We start from the raw sequence: 20,135 nt of genomic DNA on the forward strand, positions 1-20,135 counted from the left end.
TTGTAAAAGTTCAGATTTTGTAAGAAAATCCAGAGAAAAGACGTCTTAAAGGTCTCCAGCATATTGTTTTATTTATAATGTAACACACTTGTCACATCTGTCAGCATATTATTAAAAACACCACAGAGCAATTAAAAAAACAAAACAATAATGTGCTCTGAAAACGCAACTATATACAGAAAAAAGGCAGCCAGTCGGTAAACTGCAATAAAACAAACAGCCAGCGGATTCTGCATAGATGCAATAAAGTTCAAGTAGTAGCAGCAAGAAAGCATGCGGCTCGTCTAAAAGCGACGCGCTTTTGATTCCCTCAATGGCGCGGGCACACGTCCACGTCTTCAACAGGGAGCGTGGAGGCGTACTCGGACTCCCAGTCTCTGAGGAACAGCTCCTCTGCTTGGCTCTGCAGAGTCTGCTGGCCTGGTTTAACAGCGGAGCCTGTCTGGTTCACCACCAAGCCCACGCCAGCCGTGAACGCAAAGTAGTTTTCTGACCAGTTGGACGTCCCTGTGAAGAGAAACAGTTTAACAAGCTGGACTGCAGGAGACTGGGTGAGAGCTACAGTCTACATTTATCAAATACTTTTCTATACTTTCTGTCACACGTACACAAGTTTATAACAATGTGATCAGACAGTTTTTTACTCTTAGATCTGTATGTTGTGACAGAGATTGGAAATACCTAATATGGTCATTTTAGAAGCTCCGCACACCTGGTGTTTAAACCGTGGAGGATGGCTTTACATGGAGAGCAGCTAAAATAATTAGAGGATGAAGCGCTGCACTAAGACTCAATATGTGATGAATGCAAAGCTACTTTTGGAGAGTCCAAGAACAGAAACAGAGCTGAAATTGAGTATAATCGTTCCACTTTACAGACATTACCTACTAAATGTTAAAAGCTGGACACCTTACGCTGTTAAATTTTGCCTTTCACAGTTCAAAGGAGCTAAAAAGTGTTAAAATGTAGCCAGTGCTGGCAGCATACCTATATAGACCACTCTGTCTGTAACCATGTACTTGGCATGGTTGACTCGTGCAAAGGGAATCTTCTTCTGCTCTGCTGTTGAAGGCACTGTAAAGATTTTCTACAGAACATACAAAAAACGTTGCTTTAGAATCCGCCATGTCATCGGTGACTTAAAACGTTTCATAAAAAGAAAAATCAAATCTTCAAACGTACCACGTCAATGTCGCACGTCAGTGGATGCCTCCTGAGCACCTGCAGGGACTGCAGGAAGATGAACATGTCAGGAGAAGAATGCTCCCAGCAGCTGACCAGCAGTCGGACCCGCACGCCTCTGGTGCACGCCGCAGCACGCAGGGCCGAGTCGATGACGGGCCAGAACCTGAAAATGAGAGACCAGGACATACTTTAAAGCTCTACAGCTTCCACAAGACACATCAGCACTGATGCTGTTTGATGCAGGCAGGTAGAAGCAGAACGAGCAAATTTCTTCCTCCTGAAATGTTCTCTGAGCGTGTGTACTTTATCTTAATGAGAGGCTGCTTTGTAAGCCAATCTTTTACCTTTTTAGTAAGTCGACATAACATTTTTTAACAGCATAACAGTAATTTCTGATTGTGTCTTGTATTAAGGTTGACTGACTTAAGAATTGCTATTAAATGACATGAACAGTGCAGCTGTGTGAGTGGAGTGTACCTGAGTGGCTCCGTGAACTGAGACAGTGGAAGGAAGTCCATGACAGAGATGTAAACGAATCCCTGAGCATCGTTGATGACAGACAGAATAGTGGACAGATCGTCAGAGCGGCCACGGGCTGAGATTTGTGGAGGGGCGCTCTGCAGAAAACAGACACAGCAGAAGCAATGAGGATCAACAGAGCCATTACAAGAGGAAGAAAAGCCTGTGACAGCTGAGTGATGTCCTTATCTTGAGATTAGAATGGTGCAAAAGCAGTTTCAGACAAACATACAAATGTTGTTGTTTTAGCTTTACACCAAAACATATTCAGGGCATAGTTACATTATGAAGATGAATTTATTTCAGGGGGCTAAACCAAAGTAAAAGTCCCAGAGTGCAATTGGTGTTTCTGTGAACCCACAACATGCAGCTAAAGGAGCTCTGGATACAAGAGCTCTATCAGAGACCTCGGGAGTGGTGAAACCTACACTTTTTTTACATTCTTACAAAAAAATAGTGCTCTGGTGATTGCAGACTCCTTTTTCATGGTAAAGAAAACCCGAGAGCGCATCAGTCTTAGAGGGGTAAGCACAGAAGTAAGCATATCATTATCCAAGTCGAACATAAGAGGAATCTTGCAGAGAGTTCAGTACACCATGCAAACCAGCTATCATAACAAAGACAGAAAGGGGAGATTAGACACAAACATCTACAAAAATCTGAACGAGCCCCAGAAATCCTGGTCCAGCATTGTCTGGACAAAGGAAGCTCAGATCAGCCTGCAACCGAAGGACAAAAGAAAAGAAACTGGAAGAGAAGATAAAACCACAGAGAAGGCTTGGACTGGTTTATGATCTGAAGTATGATGGCATGAACAGGGATGGCTTCCAGTGGCACTGGGCCACTAATGTGTATTCATGATGTAAAAGAAGGCAGTAAAAGACACACTATCTGTACAGATTTAGAAAAGAACAGCAAATTAAAATAATAATGAACAAAGATGTTGGTTTTAATGCTTCTCTCACTGAATAAAAGACTCCAAACAAACCACAGACAGCAGCTATCTGTCTTTTTTATTTATTCCTGATCAAATGTTAGGATATTCCCATTTGTTCAGTGTTGGGAATAAATCTGTTTGTCATTGAGCATTTAGTATGATGACGTCACATAGACTCATCTGCCTGTGTCTATAAAACAAATAGCAGTCGATGCAACACAGTTCCTGTAAAATGACAGCAGAACTCAAAAGGATTCCTCCTGAAAGGATACTCACAGAGAGGTAGACCTGAGCAGGGACCCCGTTGAACTTCAGATGCAGGGGCTTCTGGGAACTCGACAGGGCAGAGAGGCGAGCGGGCCAGTACGCAGGCAGGGAACCGTTTATCACACCGCCGATGCTCCAATACACCCCAAAGATCCGAAAGGCATCCTGAGCCAGGCAGCTGCAGTCCTCCACTGACAGACCCACCTCCTTCACCTTTGTTCAAGAGAGTCCACAGTCTGCATTAGCTCTGACACAGCACAGCCACTGTGCTAGTATGCAGGATGTGTGGGCTGATCCAGGGATGTAATTACTTCTTCTAAAGGGAAATGTATCATTTTCAGGTTTTAAAGCTGGACTCTGTATTTTTATTCATGGACTCCAGTAAAGCACCTTTGCACAGTTCATGCTGGGCTTTGGTGTAGCTGCTCTTTTAGGGCCTCTCCCAGTTTACGTCTAACTGGCTGCCCCTCACCAACAGAGGGTTTAAATCAGCAGCTGAGCGGGGCTTCTGTGCCCATTGACAGAGCTGACCATATTAGAAATATATCCTCTCTATGACAGCAAAGAGGAAACAAAAACCATGAGACATCAGTCCTGCACTCTGTTGACACTAATGTACTTAAGCTGGGACGGATCTGTCTCCCTGCCCCACTTAAAAATGTTGTGTGGAGACTTCTTACTCGACATTACCCGACTAAAAACAGGGGGATTAGTGAGGATATCCATCTCTTATACAACCTATATATAATAGTTTAGGAGTTTTCACCATACCTGGCTTAGAGAGCGCCAGTCCATGTTAGCACTGCCCACATAGAAGTGCTTTTGGTCAACCACCCACAGCTTGGTGTGGACGATGCCTCCAGTAACGGCTTTGAGGTCCACCTCTCTGACCTCTGCACCTGCAACGGAAAAACAAAATAGCATGGGAAATTAATGCTGAAATTCCTTAAACGTCCTATTCTGAAACACAAACCTGGCACTCTTACCTGTCCCAGCCAGATCGGCTGTGTCGTGATTTGACTGTTGGGGGGCGTTGACAGCGATCTGGAGCTTTACACCTTTGGATTCAAGTTTCATCAGCTGCTCAAAGACCTTTCTTCCCTGAGAATCATGCGAGGCCATTAGCTCAGAGGCTTAAAGCTTCAGGTACAACCACCTGATGTGCCGCATTGTGAGACCTGAGTGTGCAGGTGGTTGTGCTCACCTGAGAGTCTGAGGATTCGTGCGAGCCCAGATCGCTGTCCCGCAGTGTGAAATAAAAAGCGGCGATGTGGACTGAGCTGTTGGCTCTGTCCAGCAGGTGCAGCCAGCTGTCTGCGATGCTCTTTCTGGATGAGGGGGAAGACGGGTAGAGACCGACAGGAATGCTTTCCACCAGGTGCACTCTGAACAACAAGGACCACATTCAACAGTACATTAGTTAATCCTGACAGGTGAATATAATATTTCTGACATAAATAACTCAAAGATATCCAGTTGCTGATATCATTTACCGACAGTCAGTGCTACAGGGCTCTGGTAACAATCCAAAGCCCTCCAGCCAGTGCAGCTCAAGCTGAGCCGTGAGCTGGGACACGGACATGGGAAGCCCGTAGTGCCACACGTGGTGAGAGAACCCTCCGAGAAGCAGCAAGGTGGTGCTCAGGAAGCAGAAGAGGGTAAAACTGGGACATCCTGACCTCTGCAGGATGATAAGGGGAGAATTTATACACTCCAACAGGCTACATTACACTCACAGCTTAAGCATAGCACAGCATACTGTGCTGCATACCAAAGCTGCTACTGCAGGGAGTGGTAGAATTCTGAAGAATTCCTGAATAGGTACACATGTATGCCTCAGCTGAGACGATCAAGGAAACAGACGCCAATGGAAGCTCTCAGTCTCAAACAGTGACATAACTCACCTTGGCTGACTTGGTTGCTTTCACTTTAGCGGGCGTCTTTGGTGCTGCAGCAGCGTCTGAGTCGGGATCTGCTTTTTTCTCTTCGAGCTTTGGGAACTTTGACTGGCTTATGAGTGGTTCACGATCCTCCTTCACTTCCTCTGATCTCTCACCAGCCAACTCATCCTCACATTCAGCTTCTGATGAAGATATACTGTCCCTCAAACCAGCTGTGTTCAGTGGCTCTGTCTCCCACGGAGGTTCTTCGTCCATTATAGCTTCCACTTGGCTGTCCTCAGGTGCTTGAAAGATCTCTGCAGACTTTTCAGAATCTCCAGATGGAGTGAGGAGAATCCTGTCTTTAACTGCGGGGTCGTACGTCTCCGCTGGCTTCTCCCGGGGTATCTTGCTGGGGAAGCTCTCGCGTGGCGGATGGGTTGTAGGCCCATCTGGTGTGGTTTCTGAGGTTTTGCTCTTGACTTGCTCTGATCTGAGAGCAGGCCGGGGGCTTGCAGTCAGAAGAGGGGAGTGAACAGGTTGGGCAGCAATCAGAGGGCCGTGAGCTGTCGCAAGAGCCACTTCTGTCCTGCTGAATGTAGAAGGAGCCTCGAAGCCAATTTTGGGGGTGTGGATCAATGGCGCGGGGAGCGCTGTTTCTCTGACATCAGGCGGCTTGGACTTTGAAGTTTCCAGACTTCCAAGTTTCTCAGGAGGCTGAGCGTGGACTGGAGTATCCTTTCTGGGAACCGGCAGCTCTGTGCTCTGACTGGCTCCAGCGGGTCGCTTCTGGAAAGTTGGGATTCTGGAGACTGGTTTCCCACCTTTGCGGTTCATGTCTTCTTTCTCCTCGAGGTCTTTTTTCAAACTCTTTTCGTCAGCTTGGAGACGGTCCAGCACAACACTGCAATCCTTCAGATCCTGAGGAAGATGAAATATCTGTTATAAATCTGTGTAATTATGTAGCACACACACACACACACACGAAGCAGGGATTCTGAATAGCTTCATGGCACACACCAAAGGAAACGTAACACCTACGGCTATCTAAAAAGCTAGCAGTGAATCACTGAGAGACTTTTCTGGTCTTAGTCTTCCTGCTCCCGCTGGCTCCCGTCAACATCAAAGCTCCCACACTGACTAGCTACACCCATTTAAAGCAGCTCTCCTGACTGGTGCGTGGCTGCTGTTGACTTGTTAATATTTGTTTACCTGCATGACACGAGCCTTACCGTGGCTACAGCATTGTTTGACCTGATATTCTCATGGCAGTCAGTGCTCAACATTAGTCTTGCTCTGCTCCACCTCTGCCTGCTCATTTTCATAAATACACTGACAGCCCGGCGGTCCAAAAGTGGGCATGGCCACCCTACAGGTCACATTTTATGGATGCTACATTAACTTGCCAGTAAGATATATAGCAGTGCCCCCTACAAACAAACAAACAAACACTTAGATACGTACCTGCGTTTCCAAACATACTTCATATTACACCCGTCAGCCACAACATTGAAACCCCTGCACTGATTTTAATGGGTCACTTCATTACACTTGGTCATTGCATTAATGTAAACGATACTTTGATACACTGTTGAAAGCCAAGCACATCTGCAAAACATGTTCAGGAACAGCCGCCAGGCTCCCCAGATCTACACTTCCAGAAAGATCCTCACTAATTAAAGACAATGAAGACAATGTCAAACCATATATGCATTCCCGTATAGTAAGTGAGACCTGGTGCTAAAGTGGCCCAGCTGTAGTTAATCAGTGTCACCCATTTCATGAAAACTGGCACATTATGAAACAAAACAACCTCCCCAAACTGTTGAGCACAGAAACTGTAAAACAATCACGCCTGGAAGAACGTTTGTCTTAAACAAACAGCAATTTGTCTCCTGCCTTTTATCAAAAGAGCTGACAATGCACAAGCGGTAAAGACACGTTTTTAAAATGTGCTGCTGGCATCAGCATCATCATGCATTTTGTTCTGCTAATCCAATTTAGGGTCACAGTTGGGTAGGAGCCAATCCAAACTGTGAAAGGGTGAGAGACAGGGTACACTCTGGACTGGTTGCCAGTCTATGGCAAGGCTCACACACAGAGACAGAACAGATTTGCACTCATATTTGCAACTACGGCCAATTAACTCAACATGCATGTCCGAGTATCCGGAGAGACCCCAGGCTTCAGCTTTTGGAGATATATTTGAACCCAGCAAGTTTCATGTTTTACAGTTGCCTTTATTTTAATTACAGAAATACTCTACTATTCTGCAATATTCAATTACTTTAAATTCAACTGTATTCATATAGCGCCAAATCACAACAACAGTCACCTCAAGGTGCATTATACTGGGTTCTTCTCTCTACAATAATACAGGGAGAACCCCAACAATTAGTCGAACCCCTATGAGCAAGCACTTGGCAACAGTGGGAAGGAAAAACTCCCTTTTAACAGGATGAAAATTCCAGCAGACCCAGGCTCAGGGAGGGGCAGCTTCTCTGGTTGGTGGTAAGGGGAAAAAGACGAGACAATAGGCATGCTGCTGAAGAGAGCCAGAGACTAATAATGACTAAAGATTAAATGCAGAATGGTTTATAAACACAGGTTGAGTGAAGAAAAACAAACAAACACTTGGTGCACCGTGGCCCCCAGCAGCGGAGGCCTATTGCTGTGTAACTAAGGGAGGGTTCGGGGGTCACCTGATCCAGGCATAACTATTAGCTTTATCAGAGGGAATGTTTTATAGAGTTTTAAGGAACCACAAGAATGCCAGCTGTCTGAGAACAAAGTGCTCTTTTGGGGTGATATGAGATATTTAAGAGAGAGATGAAAATATATATAAACCAGTATTGATTGTGACTATTCAATCTTCTGTTTATTACTAAATAAGCAACAGCTCTCTTCTCTGCCAGCAGGGCAAAGGAGGTTAAGACATTTCCGCACTGGCTTGCCAGTATTTCCTGGAAGCGGCTTTATGCAGCTGCAATGACACAAAGCAGGATATTTATACTGCAGGGCTGTGCAAATAGGAGCTCTGCCACACCCAGAAGGCCTCACAGGTGGCTCTGCTTTGCTCCCCCCCACATCATGCGTGCACAGAACAATATCTGAAAGTGAGAGAAAGGGGGGTGTTTGTAGGTGAATTATAGCCTACCGTCAGATCTGCCTCCTCAGCAACTTCCTCCTCCAGCTCAGCCTCACGTCTCTCCATCTCCTCCTGGAGCAGGACAAGCTCAGAGTCTGACTCGTCTGACTCCTGACAGGAAAATATCGGTAACACCGTTAACGTTAACAAGTGATGAAATAAAGCACTAGTTGCTGCGTGCACTCTGCATTAAGTGTGTTAACCATTAAAGTAACAGAAAAGGGGAAGGAAATAATATGAAAGGTATTTTTTGTTATTAACCTAACCACATATAAACATCCTAAGCTAGTTAAAAAAAACTTACCATGATTAGAGACCTTTAACTAAGTTTTGGCTCGCACGCGGAGTTAGCTAAAACAATGCTAGCCGCTTAAGCAAATATTTATTGCGGTAAAAAAAATACTAAAGCAGTAAAGCTGGATGACTTAAGAGCAGTACGGCCTCTTTATAATCCTCGTTTAAGTATTCTACACGGATTAGCCAACGAGCAACGTCTTCGCCATTGATGTTAGCCAGCGAGCTACGTGGCCCACGATGAAGTTTGCAGCAGCGGAGGAAGAGGAGGCGGAAAGGAAAGGCTGAGTAATAGAATTCCCACCTCGTACGTAGCTCTCTCCTGCCTGCGCCTGGAGCTTCTCCTGCCTGTCGGTGTTGACGTCGGTAACTGTACCTCGCCGGGGCGGAGGGACTTTCTGGATCGCAGTACCATGGGCATCTTGGAGCACTTTTTTTTTTTTAATAATGCAGCACCTTCGTGACTTGAGGCTTAACGGACGCTGCGGAGCGTTAACAGCTGGCTCGTTTGTCTGCAGTGCCGAGGAGAGCTCAGCGACACACCCGCTAAAGCTACGCTTCAGTTTATTTTTTGGGATATACTCACATTTATTAAAAACAAATCGATTGGGTCGTGTAAACAATCTTTAAATTGATTTGAATGCACCTACCTTCACGCCATACGTAAACAACAAATTGAAAAAACCGCGATTTCCTGTCTTCGCTGATTGGCGGTTGAAATCAAAACTGTCGCTCCTCCCACAAGTCTTTACTCACGTCACACAATGCGGAAACCAAAAAGGGATTACCGTCGTCGGCTGCACATCCTAGGAGTCCTTGCTCGCGAAAGGTAAGCGCTGTCTTTGTTGTTAATAAATTATTGCGGGTGTCTTGCGTGTTTTATGGTTCTAATGAGGAAGCAGACGGCCTCTGACCGCTGGCAGTACCAACACTTCACATTAGCGCTGGCTCACAGTTACTTTCAGTTAGCCTGGCTGTGGCTGAAGACCCTGAGCGGAACAGCCGGTTGTTTATGCTTTTGTAAAGCTCAAAGGAACCTCAAGAGCATAAAAGCAAATCAATTACATAACGGAAGTGTGACAGAATGTGGCCGATTGTTGCTGTTACTGTGTTATGCTGCTTTAATGTTCTGCTGTTATCATTAATAACAACTGCATGACTGATTGAAAATATATAGTTTTATGGAAATCGGATTCGATTTTTCTATCGAGGTTAGATATTTTATATCACAGTACTACAATATGAATCAAAGGCTTGGACACTACTGACCACACTGGCCACTACTTGGTCGACTGATCTACTTTGCAGTATGTTGTTCTGAAAACCGAGGAAAAAAGCATCTTCCCATTGAACTTTTTTGTGTTTTTCTGCCTCTTTGAAGCTAAAATAGGCAGGAAAACACATGAGATATTAATGGAAAGCCCAGGATGTCCTCTATTAAGTACATCAGAACTTAGTAGGGTAGCTCAAATAATCAAAAGATGTAGACCAAAAACAAATGTCTATTACAGAAGACATAAATGAATAAGCTAGTTCTCAGGAGGATATATTTATTTTATTTTTATTTTTTTGCCACTTTCTATAGTGGTGATGACCTCGTAATGATTTCTGTTACAAGCACAGTAGTTGTAAACGTGCCTGCATGTCACCTGAGGCAAGTGATTTGCCTGTTATCACATGAGAACGCTGCGTGTGATAACATGCAGTGTTCTCATCATTCTTCTTGATCAAACAGCCCACACAAAAGGCTGGAGGTGTATTTTAGGCCACTGTCCTACTGTGTAAAGGGATATGATCAAGGTACACAGGGGCGACACTGAGGATAGGTCCGCTGATCACATTGGTGTTATCAAGATTGTTTTTTTCCCCATCTTCTAAGTTCTTGTTTTTTCATTCAGGTCTCATGTAATCCCCTCTGACAGAGAAGATAAGCTTTGGTTCTCTAATGATGATGATGATGATGACAATGCCAGCTATTTAATCACACCAGTAGTCCAATGGAAGCCCCAGTTACAGCCACCCCTCCTCCCAACTCCTCCAATTCGCCATCCCCGGCCCCCCTGCGTCCTGCTGTCGCCCCCTCGGTCCAGCTTAGCTTTACCATCCTCTACACAACATTGTACGCCGGGCTCTTTGTGGTGGTGTACGTGCAGCTGTGGCTCCTCTACATCTACGGACACAAGCGATGGAGTTACCAGAGCGGCTTCCTGTACCTCTGTCTGCTGTGGGCTGCCCTTCGCACCACCTTGTTCTCTTTTTACTTCCATGACGCCCTGCAAGCCAACCACCTCCCTGTTGCAGTGTTCTGGCTCCTCTACTGCTTCCCCGTTTGCCTGCAGTTTTTCACTCTCAGCCTCATTAACCTGTACTTCACTCAGGTAAGGTTGAAGGGATGTGGATGGGGAAACGTTCTTAAAAATCTTGTGTCATTTAGAAAATGTTGCTCAGAATGTAAAAAGAGTTGCTCTGATACAGCCATGGTGATAAAAGCATAAATAAAACTAGTCAGAGGAAAACACAAGAGCCCCTTACAGTGGATCATGTGTCCTCAGCTACAGCGCCACATTTTTATTCTTGGTCTTTACATGATTCACAATTCAAAATAACCACTGTTCATTTTAAACTGGAGCCTGGTGCAGCCGTTCAAGTTATCTACTGTGAAACATGATGTTGTAGCTCCTTTCCCTTTCACGCAACTTCCTTCTAATTGATCGTATTAAAAAAAAGGCTAACAGCTCTTGTGACTATTATGCTTGTGCCACAGACTTCAAAGAAGTATAACAGGACTGACTACTCGGCTGTGTTACCTGCAGTTCTGCCCCCAACAGATCTTAATCAAGCCTGTTGTGTTTTGAGCAGGATGCATTCTTTGTGTCTTTATGTTTATGTGGGTGTCTTTGTGTCTTTGTGCAGGTATTAGTGAAAGTGAGAGAAGTGGACAGAGGGCTGTAAGTTTTACATCATTTTCCTGTTGTTAAATCTAGAAAAGCGCCTCGTTACGTTATTGTTATGAGCCCTAATCGTCCCGATTGGACCCCCTGTGTGTTCCTCAGGTGGGGAGCAAGGTGTTTGTACGGTGCGCTGAGCGCCATCTTCTTCTGCGTCAACGTGGTGTGCGCTGCACTCGGGGAACGAACCAGCGATGGCGAGAGGGGAGAGCGCACCTGGAATCTAGTCCTGGTTCGAGTTGTGGTCAACGACTTGCTCTTCATCCTGGAAGCAGTGCTGCTGGCCTCCACGTTGTTGCTCCTGACCCGACACTCGCGGTCCGCCAGCATCCACCTGATCAGCAGGGTGTGTTCAACGTTGTTCCCCAGAGAGAAAAATAGGGATATGCTAATCTTGCACTCACTATTGACTTCGCTGCACTGGAGTTTATACTCAACAAACGATGCATCTGCAGCTCAGATGTGTCTAGACAAGCTAGCTGTTTAAGAAAGGAAATCTCGTGATATCTACTCAAAGTAGGTCAGCATCAGCATCAAACATGAAGAAGTGGTACTGAGCCAGCCCCGATGAACCGAGCCAAGTTTAACAGCAGCACACGCATGATTAAACTCATGTTTAGGCCTAAGCTGCTTGGAAAAACAATGCGTGTCATGTCTCCAGTCTGAGAAGATCACGGGACTGACATCACTTTGACATTATCGGGGTTATCTCAGCTTGAGCTGCTACACTACATATCTCCAACAGATCGTTTTAGGTGTTGCGTTAAAGGCAGCAAGGCTCCTTTTTAGCTACACAAAAGACATTTCCTCAGGTGAGAGGTGAGACGTCTTCACGAGAGCCTACAAAGAAGTCCAGTTACCTTCAGCTCAAGTGCTTAAAACTACCAGAACCTGGATCACAGACACCTGCACCGATGTCTGTAACAGATCTGTGTAAAAAGCACCGAGATGCATTATGGGAACTGTAGGATTCAGCATTACTTGAGTGATATAATGGATGAAAGCAATGTTGAGCATAGCCAGAAAAAAATGTGATGCTGGACACAGAAAAGTCAGGATACTACCATAAAGAGCGATGGGTATGTCTGTATTTTGACAGTACTCCAGGCTAACTTTGTTTTTATTTTTTAACCTGACCAGGGGACCACAGTGTGGCGTACAGCAGCACTGGGAGCAGCAGTGATCTTCCTGTTTGCCAGCAGAGCCTGCTACAACCTGACCGTCCTGTTTCTGTCCCAGAAGTATCGGGTGGAGTCCTTTAACTATGATTGGTATAATGTCTCTGACCAGGTAAGGATCCAGTACCAAAGCCTTCATGTCAGGCTAACAACTTGGGACAATTAAAGTGCCCCTAAAGAGCACTTTCTGCACTTACTTGTTTTAAGGCGGACTTGGAGAGTGAACTCGGCGACAGGGACTACCTGGTCTTCGGTGCCATCCTCTTCATGTGGGAGCTGCTTCCAACTGGTCTCCTCATCCTTATCTTCAGAGTTCACCGGCCTGCTCAAGAGGTAAATCCAGTGGATGGGAAAGTAATGTACCGAACTAAAAATCTACTAATGACACCTGAGACTGTATTAAATACAATTATTTACTGCTTTATTACTCAAAAACATGAATATTTTAAATTTATTCAGTTTTTTATATAGTGCAAAATCACAACAGCAGTTGTCTCAAGGTGCTATATATTGGAAGGTAAAGACCCTAAAGTAATATAGAGAAACCGCCAACAATCATATGACCCCCTGTGAGCAAGAACTTGGCAACAGTGGGAAGGAAAAACTCCCTTTTAACAGGAAAAACCCTCTGGTAGGACCAGGCTCAGAGTGGCAGCCATCTGCTGTGACCGGTTGGGTTCAAAAGTGGGAGACAGAACAGAAGACACGCTGTGGAAGCGAGCCAGAGATTAATTATAACTAATGCTCTTCCTCCCATTCTACTTTTAAGTAACCCAGAACCCACAAGTAAGCCCACAGACTGAGAGCGAAGTGCTCTAATGGGGTGATATGGTACACTGAGGTTTTTAAGATAACATAGGGCCCGATTATTCAAGACCTTGTGTGTAGAGAGAAGGATTTTTAATTTGAAACATTATTTCGTCTCATTCTCACAGAACAGCATCATGGCTATAAACAACAGGGTCCTGCCTCGGCCGTACTTCTTTGACGACCCTCAAGGCAGCGATGAGGACATACCCGCTCCATGGGCCAATGGTTCAAATTCAAACATAAGGTACAAGCACCACAAAATCTGATACACGCAGGTACCTTAAAGCTGATCACAGGGTTTCAGGAGTGTGAGAAGAGCTCTTATCTTCTTCTTTTCTTGCTTTTTCCCCACAGCTGGTACGGATCAGAGACCGCGCCGCTCCTATTTGCCAACAATCCTCCAGACCAGAACCACCAGCACCACACTCTGTATTCCACTCCTCAAAACTGACCCCCCCACCCCCACCCCGAGTTCTTGTTTCCTTGATGACATTTATCTCAAAGACAAGCCGCTCTCTCTCCTAGACACACTCACAGCCAGTAGTCCCTCACTGTGTGAGCAAATTTGCACTGAAAAGTCTCAGGAAATCATCACCAAACAGTGAATATGCACCTTCTATTTTTCTAAAGAGACTGTATTTAAAAAGTTCTTCCTCATTTAAAGGGAACAAGCTATGTAGAAACAGATCAAACTGACTTTAACTGGCCAGTACTGCTCTCTCATGAAGGTCATACTGACCTACAGCCACAGGTTGACTTCACACAAATGCCATTGTTCAATTTTGGAGAGACCCTTGCCATTTCCAAAGAAGAGGATGGCACACGGGGCCTCATTTGCATTCCTGTCGGTGTGATGTCGATGCTAAGTTCAGTGAAGTTAAACAGTGACTTTTTTTTTTTTACAGGCTCACATGTGATCGTTTGTCTTGTAGACAGACTGTTTTTTTTTGGTGTTTGCAGCTAAGTACTGTTTTAAGACCAGGGATGTCCTTGACCTGTACACTGCTGCTGCTGTTATAGTTTTCTTTCATCTTTTTTAAAGGCCAGTGTTTGCTCCCATGTCTGTAAAAAGTTGCATCGTTTAAATATTTCTTTTTGGATTTTCTTATTGGATCTCTAAGTTTAACTTATTTTATAACTGTGGGTCTACCTGTAATTAGAGCTGGAAATCAAACGCGACTCACCCTTTGTGACTTTTATGCAAAAAAAAAAAAATTCCTCATAGTCAGTCACTCACCTGTGGTTTAGACTTATCCACGTGACAGGTATGTACTGTCCATGCTACGGACCAATAACAACATCAGAATAAACCTGCTGGGCATGTTGCTGAGCAGAAAATATATGTGGTAGAAATTCTGTATCTACAGTGGTGCTGTTATGCATTTTAGCCCTGTTACTGTGAAGGGTATGTGACTCGCTCTTTGAAATTCAGGACTCCTTTTGTCTTTTATGTAATTGTTGACTGATAAAAAAAGAATAATCTAAAAAGACTCACTGTGCCACGGGCATTACTTAATGCTTCAGTGTAAGGGTCCGCAACTGCTTTGGGGTTTTCATCACAAATATCAAGTGCACATAAGTCTGAAAACATGACCAACACCTAACTAAAGATGCATGTTAAATAATGCTTCCATTAATTATCTGGATGAATACTGACCATGGACTGTATGAAAAAGAAAACAAAGCTGCAGATGAGTTTGGAAAGTGGAGTCAGCATTAAAGTGCTTTAAAACCTGCGTTCTTTTTAATGGCCAGCAGGGGGCGATGACAATGGCTGTCAAAAAGATGTTCTGAAGTCTTTGGAAAATGGCCCTCTGATTATTTTTGGGCTCAGTGACTAGTTTCAGCTAATAGACTAAAACATGAAATTAATTTAGTAAATTATTGGTCCTAATAGTAGAGGTGGATGGATCAATCCAAATATCTATACTATTAATACCAGTGCTCATATCGTTATTGGATTGATACTAGCACAATAGGATCAATACTTTATTTCTAGAGTCCCAGAACCTCGAGTAATGTCACTGACATGTGTCATTGTGGCATGATGGGTTGCTTTTTTAAAAAATTTTATAATCTTATTCCCTTAATAAATGGAACCATCCGACCTGCACCGGAGCAGTCTGGGTTTGCAATGATGCAGATGTTTCCCAGTACAAAGTAAAACCAGGGTTAACCCCAAATTTATCTGGATAAGCCAAAATTCTGCTTTGTAGTGCAGGCCTCTGGTTTCAAACCACCAAGACGTGAAACCAAACACTTCAAGCAGCACTTTACAAGCTGACGTGTGATAGTACAGCAGCTATGTCCATGTTTCGTATACAGTCTGTGCCTAACATCTATAGATAATGACTGGACACAATACCAGTGTTGTTAAACCTTCAGTCACTGTTATGTCGTACATGGTGGGAAAAGAATAAATGCCTGACAAGAGTTTGCAGTTGTACAACACACCAACTGCACATAAAGGACAAGTGAACCTTAAGATGCAGTGCTGGCATCCGAGTCAGAGTTTTTCCTCAATGATTCTGGCTAATGCCCGACTTTCAGATACCAGAAACATGAAAACATTTTAGCCTGATTGAACTCTGCGTTAAAAGAAATGTTGTACAGTAGTTCTGTCAATCTTTATTAAGTGTAGCAAACGAGAGACGCTGGAATCAAATGCTAAAGGTGCTCACTCATAAAGATGTGATGTCATTTAGATCAGCATTAAGTTTTAATTAAACACCCCAATCTCTAGCTCAGAGGCAACAATGACGCACTTAAACAGAAACCCTGACGAGAGGTGCTCACACTCACTGAGCTTCACTGTAACAATTCCACCTCTATGACAACAGTTTGCAAACAACTTCTGTACCACTGCAATTTCAGTCAGTTTATTCTGCATTATGTACAGATCATCCTATTAAAACTTTATACAGTATGTACACATTCAAATAAATCAGTATGTTACAGTGTCTGCAGTGGTAACGTGTTGAAAATGCAGGAAACAGAAGAATGATGCATGTTAAATGAAAAGACAGCAGAGGAAGCTGATTGGTTTCATTTGATTTGAATTCACTGGATTGGTTGATGATCCATGTCCTCTGTAACACATCGATGAGGAGCGCGGGACCTAATGTCAGACGAATTAAAATAGGAAGTTCAAGCAAAGACGTCACTGACAGTAAAACTACCAAACACAAACCCAGCACGGCCTCTCCCACACTGATCAACCACAGCTTGGTATGAAAGGACATTTCTTCTTCTGTCTCAGTAAGCTGACAAATGCCTGCAGTACTACTACTGCAGCAGTCCTTGATGATGCAAATCAAAACAATTGCTATTGCTTTCTGACGCAGAAACAGTCCACAAGCATTTTCTGACAGTCCAGTTAGAAACCTGAACCTGTGGAAGAAAGCTAATGGAGAACCAAAGCAACCGAACACCAGCTCAGAGTTCCTGTTGGTCCAGAGTGATATGTCTGAGTCGGGACAAGTGGATCAGTTGTCTGGAGGAGGAGAGGGAGGCGATGACGACGATGATGGTGCTGTCTCTAGCTTACGAAGGCGGCGGCGTCTCAGCTCAGCAGCATTTGGCTCTCCATCCTCTCCGTCCTCCACTCCTTCGTCCATCTTCTCTTTTCTTTCAGTGGAGTCAGCGGACTGAGAGGAAAGTGTTGCTCCGTTCACCTGATCGGCTGGAAACAGAATCGTCATGGTTACTGAAGTTCTCTCCACTGTTAAATCCTATGAAAAACAAGACTTGAAAGGCGATAACCAGTTACTTACAGACGGACGAGTCCCTGTCCGTGCTGGGACTCTCTGTGTTACTGCCAGCTGTGGAAGATGAGGCAGTGTGATTCGTCCCGCTGGCTTCTCCAGTGCTGCCAGCCCGAGGAGGACTGTGGAGACATCGGCAGAGGCACAAACGGTCAAACAAGCAATAAGCTCAAATTTCTATGTAACAGCACAGAGGACCAAACCTGGCACATCACTGTACTGAACTGAGTTAAATAGTTACAGATTCCTCATATCTAATCAAAAGTAAGAGAATCTATCCATTACGTGAGTGTTGCGACGGTGCTGAGGTAGTGGTGGATGTTGAGCATGGCAGCGTCTAGCAAGGTGTGGATGTTTTGAAGACACTGGAGTCGGGCCTCAAGGCCCCGCCGACCCTCTGCCTCCAGCTCCCTCAGCTCCTCTTCTGACAGCCGGGACAAGGAGGGAGGGGGAGGAGGCATTGAGGACACTGTAGGAGAGAGAAGACAAAATAAACTGAACTGTAACAGCACTGACACGCTAACAAACACGCTTAACCAAGAGCTGCCAGAGCTTTGGGACACATTTGCAGACACTCAGTTAAATTCAAGATGTTCCTACAGCCGTCGTGGCCAAAACGTTTGAGAATGACACAAATATTGGTTTTCACAAGACCTCTACAATTCACCCTGGCATGCTGTCAACCCATTCTTTCATAATCAGTGCTTGGAGTTTATCACAATTTTTATTGTGTTTGTCCACCCACCTCTTGAGGACTGACGACAAGTTCTCAATTGGATTAAGGCCTGGGAGCCACTTAGTTATTACTTTGGCCTTATGACGCATTGAGCCCACTTCCTTGGGTGAGAAGCAGCCCCACAGATGAATTGTCTCAGGATGCTTTACTGTTGGCATGAGACAGTAAAGCAGACAATCCTTTTTCCAGATGCCCCAAACAATCAGAAAGGGGCTTCATCAGAGAAAATGACTTTACCCCAGTCCTCAGCAGTCCACTCGCTGTACTTTTTGCAGAATATCAGTTTGTCCCTGATGGTTATTTTGGAGAAAAGTGGCTTCTTTGATGCCATCCTCCAAGTCTTCGCCTCACTGTGTGTGCAGATGCGCTCACACCTGTCTGCTGCCATTCCTGAGCAAGCTCAGCACCGGTGGCACCACCAATCCTGCAGCTGGATCTTTAGGAGACGTCCTGGCATTTGCTGGACTTTCTTGGGCACCCTGAAGTATTCATGGTTGATTTAGGTGCGATCATAGCAACAGCATCCTTGCCTGTGAAGCCCTTTTTATGCAACACAATGATGGCTGCATGTGTTTCCTTGCAGGTAACCACAGCTAATAGGAAGAACAAAGATTTCAAGCATCATGCTGCTTTAACACATCCAGTCTGCTATTCTGACTTAGTCATCATGACACAAAGTTCTCCAGCCTTGTGTTCACCAACATTCTCAACTGAGTTAACAAGAAGATTATTGAAATGATCTCAGCAGGTCCTTTTATGGCAGTGATGAAATGCAGTGGAAACAGTTTTTTTTTGGGATTAAGTTCATTTTCAAGGCAAAAGACTTTGCCCTTCATCTGATTACTCTTCATAACATTCTAGAGTATATGCAAATTGCCATCATAAAAACTGAAGCAGCAAACTTTGTGAAAACTAATATTTGTGTCATTCTCATTCTCAGAACTGTAAGTATGGTGATGTATCCAGTTCGCATCATTCATTTACCCTTTAGCTTGAATAAAATGGTAAATGGCCTGTACTTGTATAGCGCTTTTACTAGTCCCTAAGGACCCCAAAGCGCTTTACATAACCAGTCACTCACCCATTCACACACACATTCACACACTGGTGATGGCAAGCTACATTGTAGCCACAGACACCCTGGGGCGCACTGACAGAGGTGCCCCAGAAGTTAAGAATGCTCATGAAAACTCTGATGCTTTACACAAAACTGCCACAATCCAAATACATGTTTGAAAAGACAAAACAGTCAGGCTATGAGAGGTCTGACAGGACCGAGGCACCTTGGTGTGACAAATGAACCAACCTACCCAACGTTTAGATCATAACAGAAAAGATGCATTTGTGCAGAAAAAAAGTCACTCATACAGATATTATCATCGCCAGTATCCTTGAACAGCAGCCTGCTCAGGCAAAAACTCTAAGTGTGAATTTAAGGATAGACCACAATATTTGCTAACGATAACTGCTAACACTTACCAAAGGGAGGAGGTGGTGGCATGGGGAGCCATGGTGCAGCAGGGAAGGGAGGAGGGGGGAAAGAGAATGGGAAGCCTGGCACTGCTGATCCTGGAGCTGCTGCCGTAGCAGCAGAATCTGCAGTAGATGTTGTGGGCTGGGTGGTGCCTGAAGGGAAAAACAAAAGCAACAAAAGCCCAATCACTCAGAGATGTCTCTTTCATTTTACATTCAGGAGCTACAGGAGGCGTCCTTACTAGCTGTCTGAGTGGACTCTGTGCTGCTTTGTGGAGCATCAGTAGCACCTGGAGCTGGAGGTACAGCTGCTCCAGCAGGAGGAGGCACTGCAGGGAAAGGACCCCAGAAGGGGAAGATGCCAGGAGGAAACCCTGGTAACATGCCTAGAGCCACTGGAGAAAATACAAGGACAAAAGAACACAGTTAAATTCTCACATAGTGGAATATTCCTATCGCATAAGCTGCTTTAAAACCACGTTCCCACTTCAGTTTACTTTTATCCAATGGCTGCTTTCAAGCTGGGAGAACCCAGATTACTGATGCTCTGCAGTGTAATGTGGGTGACCTTCATGTTGTACCACTGAAAGCAACACAAACACGGGGGTTGCGATCACCTGGTCTTGTTTTTACTCTCACCATTAGGTGGTTGGCCTGCGGGGGCGTTTGCAGGGGCGTTGGCAGGGGCTGCCGGGGCTGGAGGCGGAGCTTGGGCTGGAGCCGGAGTCTGGTTGTTATTCGTAGCACGGAGTACGTCCATACGGCAGGTGGGACAGGTCTGCTGTCTCTGGAACCAAGAGCGCAGGCAGCTGGAAGGAGGACAGGACAAAAAACACAAACCTTTCAAACACAAAGTCATGTTCAGTCTGCCACACTCACTCCTTTTCTGTTTAAACACAGGTCCTGTGTTTAATGCTGACATAGAACTGTTTGTTTTTCTTTGCAGGCTACAATCTTTCCATGCTGATTCAGACCTTTAACCACAGAACTTACCTG

At 44.8% G+C, this 20,135-nt stretch overlaps 3 protein-coding genes across 4 annotated transcripts in view; 1 reads left to right on the forward strand and 2 right to left on the reverse strand.

Annotated features, from left to right (window-relative positions):
* Nucleotides 1-24: 24 nt before the first annotated feature.
* Nucleotides 25-8,667, reverse strand: pld7 (phospholipase D family, member 7). 2 transcript variants are annotated; one of them, XM_085133988.1, is made up of 12 exons: nt 8,535-8,667; nt 7,946-8,047; nt 4,813-5,709; nt 4,402-4,589; nt 4,113-4,293; nt 3,895-4,009; nt 3,680-3,807; nt 2,918-3,121; nt 1,663-1,802; nt 1,183-1,348; nt 988-1,087; nt 25-507 (listed from the first exon to the last, which is right to left on the reverse strand). In XM_085133988.1, the coding sequence occupies exons 1-12, from the start codon at nt 8,649-8,651 to the stop codon at nt 311-313; spliced, it is 2,535 nt and encodes an 844-aa protein (XP_084990114.1). In that variant the 5' UTR covers nt 8,652-8,667; the 3' UTR covers nt 25-310. The 2 variants fall into 2 exon arrangements, with proteins under 2 accessions (XP_084990114.1, XP_084990124.1); XM_085133998.1 differs by lacking the exon at nt 8,535-8,667 and adding an exon at nt 8,241-8,460.
* Nucleotides 8,668-8,943: 276 nt separating this feature from the next.
* On the forward strand, nt 8,944-16,488 carry gpr137 (G protein-coupled receptor 137). The gene is made up of 8 exons (XM_085134099.1): nt 8,944-9,059; nt 10,129-10,608; nt 11,144-11,178; nt 11,284-11,524; nt 12,319-12,468; nt 12,564-12,689; nt 13,292-13,410; nt 13,521-16,488. Exons 2-8 carry the CDS (start codon nt 10,228-10,230, stop codon nt 13,615-13,617), a joined length of 1,149 nt encoding a protein of 382 aa, XP_084990225.1. The 5' UTR covers nt 8,944-9,059; nt 10,129-10,227; the 3' UTR covers nt 13,618-16,488.
* Nucleotides 15,864-20,135, reverse strand: part of syvn1 (synovial apoptosis inhibitor 1, synoviolin) — a 15,681-nt gene continuing 11,409 nt past the window's right edge. The window contains exons 10-16 of the mRNA XM_085134021.1: nt 20,133-20,135; nt 19,779-19,948; nt 19,382-19,534; nt 19,146-19,292; nt 17,216-17,399; nt 16,940-17,052; nt 15,864-16,848 (exon numbers count right to left, since the gene is read on the reverse strand). The exon at nt 20,133-20,135 is cut by the window's right edge and continues 114 nt beyond it. Of these exons, the coding sequence (XP_084990147.1) occupies nt 16,652-16,848; nt 16,940-17,052; nt 17,216-17,399; nt 19,146-19,292; nt 19,382-19,534; nt 19,779-19,948; nt 20,133-20,135 (967 nt within the window). The 3' untranslated portion in view covers nt 15,864-16,651. The remainder of the gene's footprint in view (nt 16,849-16,939; nt 17,053-17,215; nt 17,400-19,145; nt 19,293-19,381; nt 19,535-19,778; nt 19,949-20,132) is intronic.

This window comes from Neolamprologus multifasciatus, chromosome 2, assembly GCF_963576455.1.
Source record: "Neolamprologus multifasciatus chromosome 2, fNeoMul1.2, whole genome shotgun sequence".
Lineage (NCBI taxonomy): Eukaryota > Metazoa > Chordata > Actinopteri > Cichliformes > Cichlidae > Neolamprologus > Neolamprologus multifasciatus.

What these genes read in the sequence shown, in the direction of transcription:
- pld7 (XM_085133988.1), bottom strand. Translation starts at nt 8,651, where the DNA reads ATGCCCATGGTACTGCGATCCAGAAAGTCCCTCCGCCCCGGCGAGGTA. An exon ending in AGGAGAGAGCTACGTACGAG is followed by an intron (nt 8,048 to 8,534) that starts GTGGGAATTCTA and finishes TTTTCCTGTCAG; the next exon opens with GAGTCAGACGAGTCAGACTC. An exon ending in AGACAGAGTGGTCTATATAG is followed by an intron (nt 508 to 987) that starts GTATGCTGCCAG and finishes TTCTCTTCACAG; the next exon opens with GGACGTCCAACTGGTCAGAA.
- gpr137 (XM_085134099.1), top strand. Translation starts at nt 10,228, where the DNA reads ATGGAAGCCCCAGTTACAGCCACCCCTCCTCCCAACTCCTCCAATTCG. An exon ending in AGAGAAGTGGACAGAGGGCT is followed by an intron (nt 11,179 to 11,283) that starts GTAAGTTTTACA and finishes TGTGTTCCTCAG; the next exon opens with GTGGGGAGCAAGGTGTTTGT. An exon ending in GCATCCACCTGATCAGCAGG is followed by an intron (nt 11,525 to 12,318) that starts GTGTGTTCAACG and finishes TAACCTGACCAG; the next exon opens with GGGACCACAGTGTGGCGTAC.